A 14117-nucleotide genomic window follows, 5' to 3' on the forward strand; every position below is an offset into this window, starting at 1 on the left:
ATATTTATATATATATTTAATATATACATACATGTGTGGCACACCCCACATGGATTTGCATTTTTTCCTGTTGACGGTGTCTGCACGGTGCTCGGATATGAGCAATAATGCAATTCATTTAGAGCGTTTTACAAACACAAGTATATGTGGATATAAATATTATTAAATATTTTTTAGCTATCTGTTAGATCCAGAATATATATTCTAAATTGTATTATACATGTATTTTGATTGTGTTTGTCTGTGGGCTATGTAGTCCATGCAGTTGGTTCATGGAGTCATCACAACCACCTCTCCTGTGTGATATTGACAGCTGGTTTATGTCGGTCAGCTTAGCCAATAGGACATTGACGTGGGAGGCGGAGTTTAATGAAGGAGCCTTTGGGCATGCCACTCCTCCCACTCCTTTTTCTCCCCTAATACTCAATAGATCGTGACGAGTGAGATGGCCACGTCATGCATTGGCGGGTGGTGGGAGGTAATGGCCCTGATTGGCTAAGTGTGTCTCCTTGGCAACCGGAACGCTGTGGTCAGGGGGACCCAAATACTGCATAGGACGAAGGTGGACATACATGCTCTGATGAAGGGGGCGTGGCCCCCGAAAACGCGTTCAGCATTTAGTGGTCGGACAGAGGGACTAGAGCTGCAACAGTTAATCGATTTAGTCGATTAAAATCGACGATTGAAAACGTTGGCAACGTTTTCGATCGTCGATTCGTCGGCTATCGATTGATTTCCCTGTTCGGGGCTCTACACGCGGCCTGAAGCACACGCTGCTCACGTCCCGCTGCGCCTGCCGTGCCCACAGGACGCATAAGCCACGCCCACCGCACGCTGCTCCCGCCGTGCCCACAGGACGCCGAAGCCACGCCCACCGCTGAAGCCGCGCACGTCGCTGCTCTCCTCCTCGACGCGATCTCCAACCATGCCGCGTATATGCCATGCCCACCACACAAGCCGGACACACGCTCGCAGAGCATGCCGACGCCGCGGTGACTTACAAGGGTTCAGAAACAGGTAAGGGGGACCTGTTTTAATGTTTCCTGTTTAAAATAAAAATAAAAAATAATACATTAAACACCCTGTATAATGTACTATTGCTGGGACTTGTTGTTCCTCTATAGCTGGTGGTATTCTCCATTGCGCTGTATAATGTATTATTGTTGGGATTTGTAGTTCCTCTATAACTGGTCAGTGGTAATCTGCATTGCGCAGTATAATCATTATACAGCGCAATGGAGAATACCACCAGCTATAGAGGACTACAAATCCCAGCAATAATACATTATATACAGCGCAATGCAGAGTAACGCCAGCTACAGAGGACTACAAATCCCAACAATAGTACATATGTAGTATAATGTAGTATTGCTACATTCCTCTATAGCTGCTGGTATTCTGCACTGCGCCGCTGTATTATGTACTATATTGCACACCACACTTTTTTTTACTTCTACCGCGCCAAGCTTGCTCCCGTGATGGACTACAATCTCACCACAAACTAGTAGTCCATCACTGGAGCCTTTTTTTTTATCCGATTAACCGATTAATCGAACCTAATAATCGGCCAACTAATCGATTATGAAAATAATCGTTAGCTGCAGCCCTAAGAGGGACGTAGCGGCTTGTGTGATCTCACGGTCTCGGCAAAAACGAAACGTACCTCGTTCACAGCGCCACAGCCGCATTTGACACTTTATAAAGACTCATCGTTTGCGAGTACGATTTATGATCATTTTACAATCTTTTAAATAAAACAATTTTACACTACGGCGCCCTGTCATTTCTCGCTTTTATAGTTTTGTTTCAGTTCCCCGAGGGACTGCCTTCAGTAGTGTTGTATATTTAAAGGGCAGCTATGCAAATCCTGTGGCGCTGATGTGGAATGTGGGAAAACAGTATCTAAACATTTCATAAGTGATTAGAAATAACCGGAAGACACACAGATACATAGCCAAACCATGAACTTTCAAGGAAAGCACCTGGCAATCTGTTGAATGAATTACATTTACAAATATTGATCCTAAAACCACCTCTATTCCCATGATACACAAGAAAACAGGAAGCTGGCAGAGAAATACACTAATCTTATCAAATCTACATAGAATAGGATACGTGATCTAACTTAAAGTGAAGCTGTGCTATGCCCATTCAGGAGAAAACAACAGGATCTCTTCAATGGAGGTCCCACGCTCCCCCATCACTTCATTAGACTGCTGGGAGTGAAGAATGGGAGCCCTGTATAATCTCCAAGACTCTATTTGAAGCTTACACAGGGCTGAGGACTCTCCCTGCACACATATGACAGTGCTGCTCCAATCATCATGCACCAGCACTGACACGTGAGAAAGGGGAGTGAATCACATACAAAAACGTTACAGGTATATTTCTTGTTCCCAGCAACCAAGGGAAGGCAAGTATAAGCTGCTGGTGGGGCCACCATTATAATTTGGGAAAAGCATAGGTTCACTTTAACCCCTTCATGACTGAGCTTTTTTTTAGTTTCGGTTCGTAAATGATTGACGCACTTTTACATTTTGCTGTGTGATTCTTCCATGGCAGTAATATACTTTCTTACTAAGTGCACCCACACATATAATATATATTTTCTTAGAGGACAGATAGGGCTATATATTTATATCACATATGTGTGCCTAACAGATAAAATATTAAAAAATGAGGGGGAAAAAATGTAAAGAAAACACTTTTTCCCCAGTTTTGATTATTATCTTTTAGAAAAATAGCACAGCTAAAAACATGCATTAAAATACATTCCTGCATTTGACCTTTATTTGGAAACACCTCACATGCCTAGGATTTTAGAACATTTTCTGTACTTCTCTGCCTCAAATTAAAAGCTAACATTTTAACTAAAAGCAACATTCATTTTAACTTTTTCTTCTCTAAAACCTAATAATGGTCACCAGGTTAGACAGGTGGCATACAATGTCACTGTCACTAAGTGTCACACTTAGTGACGGCGACATACTTTGAGCATCGCCATCATGCGGGGTTGAATAAAAAAATAAAAATAAATAACCCTTTAGGATGAAAAACAAATCTGCACTTTTTTTTAAAAAACATTTTTTAAACTTTTATTTTATTTATTTCTAATTATATCAAGCAGTCATGGTGAATGAATCTCACCATGACTGCTGGATAATTTAAATAATTCATTTTTGATTACTATTAGGCTGCTCGAAACTTAGGAACAGCCAATAATAACCTGAGTGACACTGATCCTGCAGCGTGTCAGAGTCAGTGTCACCAAAGGCTTCTGATCGTTCCCAGAACAATCAGTAGCCTTAAACTTTGTTTCAGCATTGAAACATTTAGAAAAAAACCTCCTAATCCTGATGTGTATGGCTGCTTAACAGTGATGGCAAGTGCGGTACACACTGCACTCCAATCACTGTCAGACACCCGATCCCTAAAAGGAATCGGGTGTCTGTAAAAGCAGAATTCTTTCATTAATGGATGTCTCAATACTGAGGCATCCATTAATCAACGGTAACCGCTGATCTCAGTGGTTACCGGCATTCCACATCCCCACTTAGGCCCCATTCACATCTAGCGACTTATCGCGCGATTTCCGCCGCGATATCACGAGAAGTCGCCGGCTAATGATAGTCAATGGAGCTGTCTTATCTCCATGTCGCGCGTCGCTCGTCGCGGTCGCAAATCGCTTCTACAGGACCCTTTTTTCGGCGGATTTTGCTTTTCTCTATGGAGCCCGACGGAGAAGGTCGCGCTACCATCGCTGGAACGTCGCCCCGAAAGTCGCGATATCCCGGCCGCTGCAAAGGTATGTCGCTACATGTGAATGGGGCCTCAGTGACGGAGACGTACAGTTTATGTCTCCCATGACTAAGGGGTTAAAGAGGCAGTCCACCGTAAACTGCTATTTCTGTTTTGAGTGAAAATTCAGTTACCCAGTAGATTAATTTACCTCGTCAGGACTCTTATGGCGAGATCCCTCACCTTAAATCAGGGGTAGCCAAACTGCGGCCCTCCAGCTGTGGGGAAACTACAAATACTATCATGCATCTGCCTCGTTAGGCCATGTCTGTGGCTGTCAGAGTCTTGCAATGCCTAATGGGACTTGTAGTTTCATCACAGCTGGAGGGCCGCAGTTTGGCTACCCCTGCCTTAAATAAACCTGTTGCTGGGGAATTTAAACCGAGCAAATGGGGAAAAACTGCAGAACTGGATATAAAAACAAACAGTAGATCCAGAAACAAAAGAAATGGAAGTTATATGCAAATCGTACATTTTCGCATAGTGGGTGTCACTGTCAGCACCCTTCTGGCCAGCATCCCTTGATCAGTTGATCGAAGAAGACGGTGGGAAAATTCTCGGACGAACAGAGCTATCAGCTGATTGCCAGTTCGGGTATTTTGACAGAGGCTGGTGGCTACTGTCAGAATACAATGCAAACAGCGGGGGATTCATCCATCAACGTTTATAAGCATTGATGGAGGAATCTGTCATATTTTCTTCGTTTGGCCCGCAGGTTGAACGAAGAAAATAATAAGCGTGTATACACGGCTTAAAGGTCAGCCGTGGCCCTGTCCCTCATAAGCCATGAATCATTGACCAATAGGGCTGTGTAAATCTTCCCCATTGGATGGAGAAAAATACAAATAATTTGGCAAGAAAATCAGCGTCCTATATGTATTTCAAGGGTGTATTTATAGTTTGCCTGCAGTTCAGTTTTAAATGATTTGGAGAGTATTGAAGAAACTGGGTCAGCATAACAGCTAATAAACTAGCGAGAGTTCAGCAATGACAGCCTCCATATGATTCTTATTATAGTTTATCTACAATAAATCCCTTCAATAATCTCACATCAAAGAGAACAATTTGCATTCTCAGATATTAAAGGGGCTGCATATTATAGAAAGTGGATATGATGTGGGGAAGATCCAAGGAGATGTAATGCATCAAGACAAGCCAAGGTACCTGCATAGGTGACTTGATCTTCCCGGAGCGGCCTCTTGTCCCAGTTTGATAACTGCTGAGTCTTGTCTAGTGGTTTGCCCAACACATCCTTTACCAGTAAACTCAGCCCCTTCTCTGGCTGGCGAATGCCTTCTTCTACAGGTCTGTCCTCAAGAACATCCACTGGCCCACCAGGAGTCCTCACTCGACTTCGGCAGCACTGAATCTAAAGCAAAAAAAGACACATCTTACAGGTACTGAGACAGGGTGCTGTGGTGTTTTCAGGAAGCTATCTATGTACAGCCCCCTGTCAGCACTTGCATCAGCCATGACATTCCTCCAATTGCATACAGAAATACAGAGACCCAGTCATGACATCACTTGTTCAAAAATAAGATTGTGAAAATGAAAGGCATTATTTAAAAATGTCATAAGCATGTTGGTGAAGGTTTGCAGGACTAGGGAGGTTTAAACTTCAGCTTTAAATACAGAGATCTGAATATCAACCAATAAAGGGAGCTCTCATTGGTTGAAAGAGGCCCCCTTACCTCTGCTTAACAGTTTTTGCAATAGGATATCAACCAGAAAGGGTGTGCATTGTTTTCATTGAGCTGGCCAACAAAAGTGAATTGTGAGAAGAACAAGTAAAGCAAAAAAAAAATGTGTGTGTAGCAATAGAAACCAGAAGTAGAATCTGCGTATGCAATGGGCAAATATACATACACATCGTATATTACAAATGCTGTTTTAAAAAAATATAAAAAAAATGCATGAATAAGATTATTTATATCAAGCTAATCCCAATTTATGTATAACAATCACTGACAAGGCTATACTGAACATTCACTTTAAAGATAGAGATTTTCTGTGATATGCTTTTAAGTGGTCATACACACTACTTCAAATTAAAATGTCTGTCAAACAGAACCATGGGTTTACAACAACAATTTATTGTTAACAGTAATGTCATTTTGCTAAATCTAAAGCGGGCCATACACGGAGCTAAAATTTAAGTCCTGGGTGACCCTTTTGGAACCCCCCAGCTCGACCAAGTCTCAGCCAAACATCACCTGCATCCAAATCAGGAATCTGTTTGATTAGTGTAATCTATTAGCCCTCGTTCACACCTGAACGTTTTGTAGCGCGTTCTACGCTCGACGAACGCTCTACAAAACGCTCAAAAATATAAATCCCATTGTATTCAATGGTCTCGTTCCCACCTTGGCGTATTTCCGCCCGTCCCTAACGCGCTACAAAATGGCCCACACCTGAAAAGGTACAGGTACTACTTTGGGCCATTTTGTTGCGCGTTTCCATTGGGCTACAGCCAAGTAGCCTTCGGAAACGCGCGACGGTTGCACAACTTTTTTACCGCAAATCGCGGTAAAAAAACGCGCGACAGACGCGCATATGCAATACGCCTAGGTGTGAACGAGACCTTAGTGTATGCCCAGCCTCAATCAGGGTTAAATGACCATTCTAACAACAGATGGAGTTCAGCGGAGGCCTTCTATGAGAAGCAAGAAATGGTGTTTCAGTCCTCCGTACAGACTGATAATTGTCAGAACATAACTGTAGAATCAGATTGGTGAATTCAGAGGCCGGTGAGGTCACAGAGGATGTTTATTGGTGCTCCAATTCAGATGATTTATTAGGACACTTTTCTAAAGGAGTGTCAGCAATCAGGAAGGATGGAGGCAGATAATTATGATGGCACCCTGTAGTCACACTGGTACACTATTCAGCTAAAAGGTCAGACATGTGAAGCTCAACAATAAACTTTGTACCTGTTTATGGACCTCACAGAGGTCAATCACATTGCGCAATTCCACTCCTCGAAAGGCAGAATGTGTGGCATCCAGACTTTGTAAATCCCCGAGCATGCCGTATCCTGGACAAGATAAGCATTTCTATATTACAACCTGAGAGCAATTGGAAACAAACAAATGCAACAGATAACAACCAATAACCATCTAACCCTATGAAACAGCATTCAGGAGGCTTTGACATTTTTAGATAATTTCCCAATATTCTTTTCTGAGAGAGCAGGTAAAATCATTGCTGAAATGGCTAATGTAGCTTCTTGTGGATGGGGTGACAATGATGCTGCACTGATCCTGAATTCAGAGCAGAGTTGTCACCCTCATGTAGGCCTGCTTGCACTACAGTGGGATTAGAAGATGCTGCAGGGGGTGTATCTATCAGAATTGCCACAGCTAATTCACAAGTTTGCAGATCGTCAGTCAGCACCAAAGCTATACTCACCTGAACTGTGGAGCCGGCTTGTTCTTAGACCGGTCCTTCCAGCCTCTCTCCCTCTCCTCTGCAGTGGTCTAAGGTCCTATAAATCATCACATTCTATACACATTGTATAGATGTGAGGACCATTTCAATACTGCAGTGTAGGAGAGAGGCTTCAGTGACTGTAGAAACAGGGAGCTGGCTTAGCAGTTCAGGTGAGTGTAACTTTTTTTTTTTTTAGCACCAAGATAAATAAAAGAGTTAACCCTTGTAAAAATTTTACCCAGAGTTCCTCTTTAAATTCAAAAACTCACATTAGATACATTTACCTACTTAAATTCATAACTGTATTAATTGGTAATGCTTTAATTTCTGCCTGGAAGCCAGCTTTAACTTGGCAGGGAGATCTCACCATGGAGTCTACAGGGCATATAAAAACGCATGAGGAAACTCAGTCTACTAGGCTTCATCAATACCCGAAATACTACTTTTAGGTGGTATGACCCAATAATTTGTTGAGAGTCAAGATAAGAAAGGTGGAAGGAATAAGGAAGGTAGGTAAATATAGAAAGGTAGAACTTGTCCGCAAAGCCAATTTAACTGCATATATTAAATGGAATGGCACATTGTATATTGAATATGGGGACTTTAAAGAACAGACAATTGTTTTTTACCCAGTTTTGTGATTGTGGGGCAGGAAAAGAGCTCTTTGATGAATCTGACCAGCTGTGGGCCATCTTCTCCCTCTTCATTACCACTCTGGAGAAAGTCACCCTGCAGCAAATCCACCATGAAGACCTCTCCCTTCACTGCAATCTGAATCAATGACACGTTTGGCTTTCCAAGTCCCCCAAAAGAGGGTCTCCACTCCATGTCCACACCCACAACTTGTCCATCCTGGAAAACAGGAGAAAGAGAGACTTTTGCACTTTGTCCAATATAACGAGATATAGAGGAATGTAAACATTTCCATGTCTTTAAAATAATAAACTTCAATGTTCTTCAGATTTCAAATATCAATCATTTAATTATGAAACTGTTTCTAAATTAATTGCTGTTCCATTGACAAGTACTACAGAGGGTAAAGTGTATGCAAACCCTAACAATGGGCGTCTCTTATTTGCTCCTTGTTACTAAATATACAACTGAAATTGGTTTTGTTATAAAAAAAATACCTGTTATTAGTAACTTTGCTCCCAGTAATCTCTGTAGACTACTTCACCTCCCCACTACGCTAGGAAGAAGATGAGAGGGGGTGGAGTTCTACAATCCTGGTAAGCTTCCTATCCCAAGGCGACAACACTGCTCTTCCACAGATACAGTACGAGTGAGCTTTGTCACTCTAGGACAGGAAGTGTGCTACTAGGGTGAAAATAAAGTGTTTCACCGGGTGAAAATAAAAGCACTGCTGCCCACATTTTCTTAATGGACTCTCATCCCACACCAGATCTATTTCCAAATCACCATTCTGAGTCAATACCTTTCACCTCACTGTTTTAAGCCCTAAGAAAGGAGGTTGTGCCTGCTCTCGAAATGCGTTGTTTGATCAATATAACTGGTAATACTTTTAATGAACTCTGACATCTGATCAGTTTGGCTCCCTATCTTCCTTTCTTGTGCAATATTAAAATATTTGACCTGCCCTATGCATGACAATCGTGCAAAAATGTTCATAAATGAGGCGCGTGTGAATGGGAGCCTAATATGTGGCTGTATTTTAAAGTGCATCTAAACCCTAACTCCTAAACCAAATATGTTGTTACACATGATCCCATAAGATCAAAAAAATTGAGTCCTTTTTAAATATGTCCTCTTTATAACTTAAAAGTAACTCTGTCTTGCGGAATGTATGGGGCTATCATTTCTGGCCCTCTTAAAAATTCTAGTTGCCTGACAGTGTCTGGCTTTAAAGCCATATATCCGGAACAAGCATGCTGTAAATGAGTATCAGAAAAGTGTCAGAATTCCTTATCTCTATAATGGTTTCAAATCAGAGACTCAATAGGCACGGAAGCCAAAGCATGACCATGAGAGCCAGGGAACCAACATTCTCAAATAAGAGGTGAGCAATGGCAGCCCCATACTTTTCTGATGACAGAGTCACTTCAATCATACAAAGCAAGGTGTATCCACAGGCACTTGCATTACTTAAAGTGTTGTAACCCTTTCCTGAACACTCTTGAATTGGGTTACAACCACCACAGCAAAAGTGTAATGTTCAGCTGCTGCTGGAACGTATATACATCCACAGGAAACTCATACACAGAGCCCACAGGATGTGCACGGTGCATGGAGATAAAACATGGAAAATGGGAAGACTGTATTTTAGCAAAAAATAATGCAATCCTAGTTTATGTACTGTTATTACTTACTACTAATATTCTTATGTGAGAGTTTAGTTCTACTTTATTAATAAGCCTAAAGCTTAAAAGGAGAACTATGGGGTCAGGGCTTTTCCCCATAGTTCTCCTAAGGGTCACTGGAGAACATGAACTAGCGTTCTCCCGTGACCCAAAGCTCAGTATACCGCGAGCTACAGCTCGCGTTATACTAAGACGCCGCAGCCGGGACGGATCCCGACATTGAGATAGTTCTCCTTTAAAGGAAAGTAGGGGACAGATGTGTTCAAAAGGTAGTTGGGTTTCCCCCTTATGCCAGGACAAGGTGAAGTCTTCTTCAGAGTATGGAAACCCTGCCCTCTGAATGGTCAACAGTTTGCTGGTGTGGCACATGAGTAATTTCAGACAGCTCCGCATGAATTAATACTTTAAAGCAGTGGCGTAACAATTAACATAGCGACCCAGGCGGCCGCTATGAGGCCCGAGGCACGGCGGGGCCCGGCCAGGACATCTCCCTGATGCCATGCGACATTTTTATGGTAACAAATGTTGCAACACTAAATGATTTGGTCGCCACTTGGAGCTCACATATAGTGGAGGCCTCTCACTTTGTTCTATGAGACAGCGCTGAGGGGGAGTGAGTCACATGCTCCCCATACCCAGAAACAAACTGATAGAGGGCTAAATAGGGGGCATGGTATGCGCAAATGGTGGGGATACCAATAAAATAAACCTGTCTGTTTGCCCTACATGGGCAAAACCCAGGTTCACTTTAATGTTTTTAGATTGTAAGCCCTCACGGGCAGGGCCCTCCTTACCATCTTGTCTTGAATTGTATTGTGATTGTAATGTCTTCCTTATATTGTAAAGCGCTGTGCAAACTATTGGCGCTATATAAATCCTGTATAATAATAATGTTCAGAAATGCATTTAATTTTGGGAAAGAGGGTTTATCAGCATTCCAAGAAACTCATAAATCAAAACAATAAGAATCAGTGCTTATACTGCCTACCTTCTTGTTTTTATCAAAAGGTGCATTCTTCGGCACCATCTAAGAGTTTCTATCAGGCTTGCAGCAGGCCTGGCTGCTCTGAAAGCTGATGGGTGGTAAAGGTTAGTATTCTATAGGAGACAGGTCAGGTTAGGCTTCCGCAGTGTAATTTTGCTTAGTAGTAGTCTGAGGGCAGGCAGCTGGAGGTGGGCCAATAACACTGATTTAGAAGGAGGCGGAGCAGTGACGCCAACGCCTCAGAACGGCAGGTTCTGTTAGATGCTGTTATCTGCCTTGGGCTATGCAACCAAATGACACAGCAGCGTGCGGACCATAAAATAATGTGCACTGTATAGCAAATCTTTTAGCTGAGCATTTAATGTCTAACTCCAGACATTTTGTTTTAGTTTTAGATAGGGTATGGAAGAATTTACATTTATGTCGGGTTGTTTTTAGCATCCGTGACCCCACTGGGGAGAAATTCCATCATTTCTCCTTCCTGTGATGCCTTTTGGAGAAATTAGAAGGGTAATTTAGAAGAAATCAGGGGTTGTCACCAGACAAGAAGTGAGAGGAGATCCCTTCCCCAACATTGGAAACAGAACAATAAAATCTGATTAGGACTCTAACACCTTCCTGATATATCCAGAATATGCTTTAACACTTACGCAAACCCTGTCACATGAGTAATTTTTTACCAGACATTCAGAGACATAAATAAAGATTTAGGAGAAGCAGAGAGAAGGAGGGAAGAAAGGATGCACAATCTGATCTTTGTCACTATAGCTAGGGTCTGCTGAGACTTCCCATTACCTGAAGGACGATGTCTCGGCAGAGCGGCAGCGCCGTGTGACTCTGGAGGAAATGAACTTTGCTCCTGGGAATCGGAAGCTGGTAAAAGTAGTTCTTCCTTACTTGTGAAGAATTGTCAGTGTTTTTTTCGTCCTCTGACAGCCTGTAACATAGAACAGAGCCAGCATAGGGGTGCATCATTAATAAAAGCATTTAAAAGCATTGGGAAATGTGGGGGGGAGGTGGGAAAGGGGGGGGGGGGGGGGAGGGAGGAAGTCAATGAAATGAATTTGACAAAAACCTGTGCAGAGAACAAAGGAGTGTACAGGGGATAACAATATATTTGGCTTTATGCAGATTTCAGGGGCAAAGTACTTTAGGTTGATAAATAATTTTAGTGTGAAAACAAAATATGAGGTAACCATGCTTTTCACCAAATAACTGATAAGATGATCAATAATACATACAAGGTTGAACGTTTTATATTGAAACTAACATGCAGCCTATCCTATGCAACTGTGAATGCAGCCTATCTATTCACTTGAGACCAGTGACATCATTGAGAGTACAGCCTATCCATTCACTAGAGAGCGGTGACATCAGTGAGAATGCAGCATATCAATTCTCTATAGACCGGTGACATCACTGAGAATGCAGCAGATCAATTCTCTATAGATCTGTGACATCACTGAGAATGCATCCTATTCATTCACTAGAGACTGGTGACATCACTGAATGCAGCCTATTCATTCACTAGAGACTGGTGACATCACTGAATGCAGCCTATTCATTCACTAGAGACTGGTGACATCACTGAATGCAGCCTATCCATTCACTAGACACCGGTGACATCACTGAGAATGCAGACTCTCCATTCATTATAGACCCATGAGATCACTGAGAATGCAGCCTATCCATTCATTATAGACCCGTGACATCACTGAGAATGCAGTCTATCCATTCATTAGAGACCCGTGACATCACTGAGAATGCAGTCTATCCATTCATTAGAGACCCGTGACATCACTGAGAATGCAGTCTATCCATTCATTAGAGACCCGTGACATCACTGAGAATGCAGCCTATCCCAGGTTGGATGCAAACCCAGAACACTTCCGTGGATTGGAATAGTGTCCTCAACTTTACTAAGAAAAAAATAATAAAGTGCCCAGTGCAGCAAGAAATAAAAATGTACAAATACCTGATCTAACTTTAGGAAATGTTATTGGCCAGAAGGGGTTACTGACGACTGCACATTACCACTGCTTTTTGTTATTAAGTTATTTTCTAAGTTATTTGTTAGTTTTATTTTAAGATATTTTCCCCCTCCCAAAAAAATCACTCATCATTTGAAGCCTTCATCACTTCCATGGTACATGAAAGCCCGCTAACAGATTTGAGTAAGTTGCCTGGCTGTTTGGCTGGGAATTCTAGTCTGTGTTTAGGAGGATCACAGCAAAATGTCTGTCTGTCTGTCTGTCTGTCTGTCTGAGGAGCTGAAGAAATGCAGTTACAACAATTACTAGAAGTGACTACAAGTGAACAATCAGTGGTGTCAGATGAGTGAAGATAAAAAAGCTGTTACAGATAACACACGCACTGAATGATACACCACTTGATGATAAAGAAAGACACTTAATTAGGGACAGTCATAAATTGTGCACGTTGGTTTATTTGTTCCAGATGGATCAAAAAAGAGAATGTGGAATAAGCAGATAACATCACAGGAAACTGCAGAGATTATCCAATTTAGAGCAGACAAGCCAATTGCTCCACAGTCCTATCATTAGAAGTCGGCCGGGTGTGAAGTCACAATCTAAACACCAAATGATAATTACCGTTACATCAGTGTGTGGTAATGGATTAGTGTTTGATTAAAGGGATATAACAATGATTTGGGGTACATTTTTAGCTGTTTTTAAAGTGACCCTGATGCTATACTAAACTTTCCAAATAAAGCTATACCTGGAAAACAAGAGAGGGATACCTACCTCCCCCTCCTGCCCTAAACTGCTAAACACTGCTTCAGTCCTAAGGAAGTTTTCCTCAAAAGTCTACAGGGTAAGCAGCACGTCCGGGAGTGTAGATCTCCTGGGTCCCCCACAGTTCTCAATGGTTCCCCCTGGCGATTGCCATGTCATTGCAGTATCCTGTAGTGGTGCAAATATTCTACCTGTGATGAAGACAATGCAGTTCATCCATAGACCTACAACTGTTTCCCAAACAGAACCAGGCAACAATAATGTCATAAGCTTGGGTAGCCTTAAATCCCCCTGAAAAACTTTGCTTTAAAACATGTCCAGTTGTCCCATCATATTCACATCTGAACCCTCTCTAAGTCCCCTGTTTCCTTCTTACAGTGTGGCAATCAAAATTAAGATATGAACTTATAAGCTATTTACATCCCTCTATATACCAACCTAGGCCAAGTAGTGGCTTCCTGGCCTCATGGTACTACACATCCCAGCACAGTTCATTGCCCTTCTGGGAATTGTAGTTTCCTAACAATTCTCGGAATAGCTGAAAGAATGCCTACTTTTGCTCTCCCCCATGAGAACTACACCTGAGTCCCAGAGCCAGACATGGCTGCAGACTTGTTAAGACTGATATTCCCAGGACACGGGAAGAAAAGTGTCTCTTAGGGTTTCTCGTGGGAACTGGAGATAGTCCAAGAACACAGAGACTCCTCTCTCTCTCTCTGGGAACTCATGCGTGGCAATGAATGTGTTAAATTGTGGAAAGCCGGTTCTCAGCCAGACAGGTAAACTTGTAAAAGGGGAAAGAAAAAAAAAAAAAAAAAAAACGCTCAATGA

At 42.2% G+C, this 14117-nt stretch overlaps 1 protein-coding gene across 1 annotated transcript in view; it reads right to left on the reverse strand.

Moving 5' to 3' along the window:
- Positions 1–14117, reverse strand: part of EXD3 (exonuclease 3'-5' domain containing 3) — a 170295-nt gene that overhangs the window by 125606 nt on the left and 30572 nt on the right. The window contains exons 11-14 of the mRNA XM_018556748.1: positions 11326–11467; positions 7857–8079; positions 6729–6832; positions 4963–5167 (exon numbers count right to left, since the gene is read on the reverse strand). Coding sequence (XP_018412250.1) covers positions 4963–5167; positions 6729–6832; positions 7857–8079; positions 11326–11467 — 674 coding nt within the window. The remainder of the gene's footprint in view (positions 1–4962; positions 5168–6728; positions 6833–7856; positions 8080–11325; positions 11468–14117) is intronic.

The sequence above is a fragment of the Nanorana parkeri genome, unplaced genomic scaffold (genome assembly GCF_000935625.1).
Source record: "Nanorana parkeri isolate BGI_ZX_2015 unplaced genomic scaffold, ASM93562v1 scaffold251, whole genome shotgun sequence".
In the NCBI taxonomy this organism is placed as follows: Eukaryota; Metazoa; Chordata; class Amphibia; order Anura; family Dicroglossidae; genus Nanorana; species Nanorana parkeri.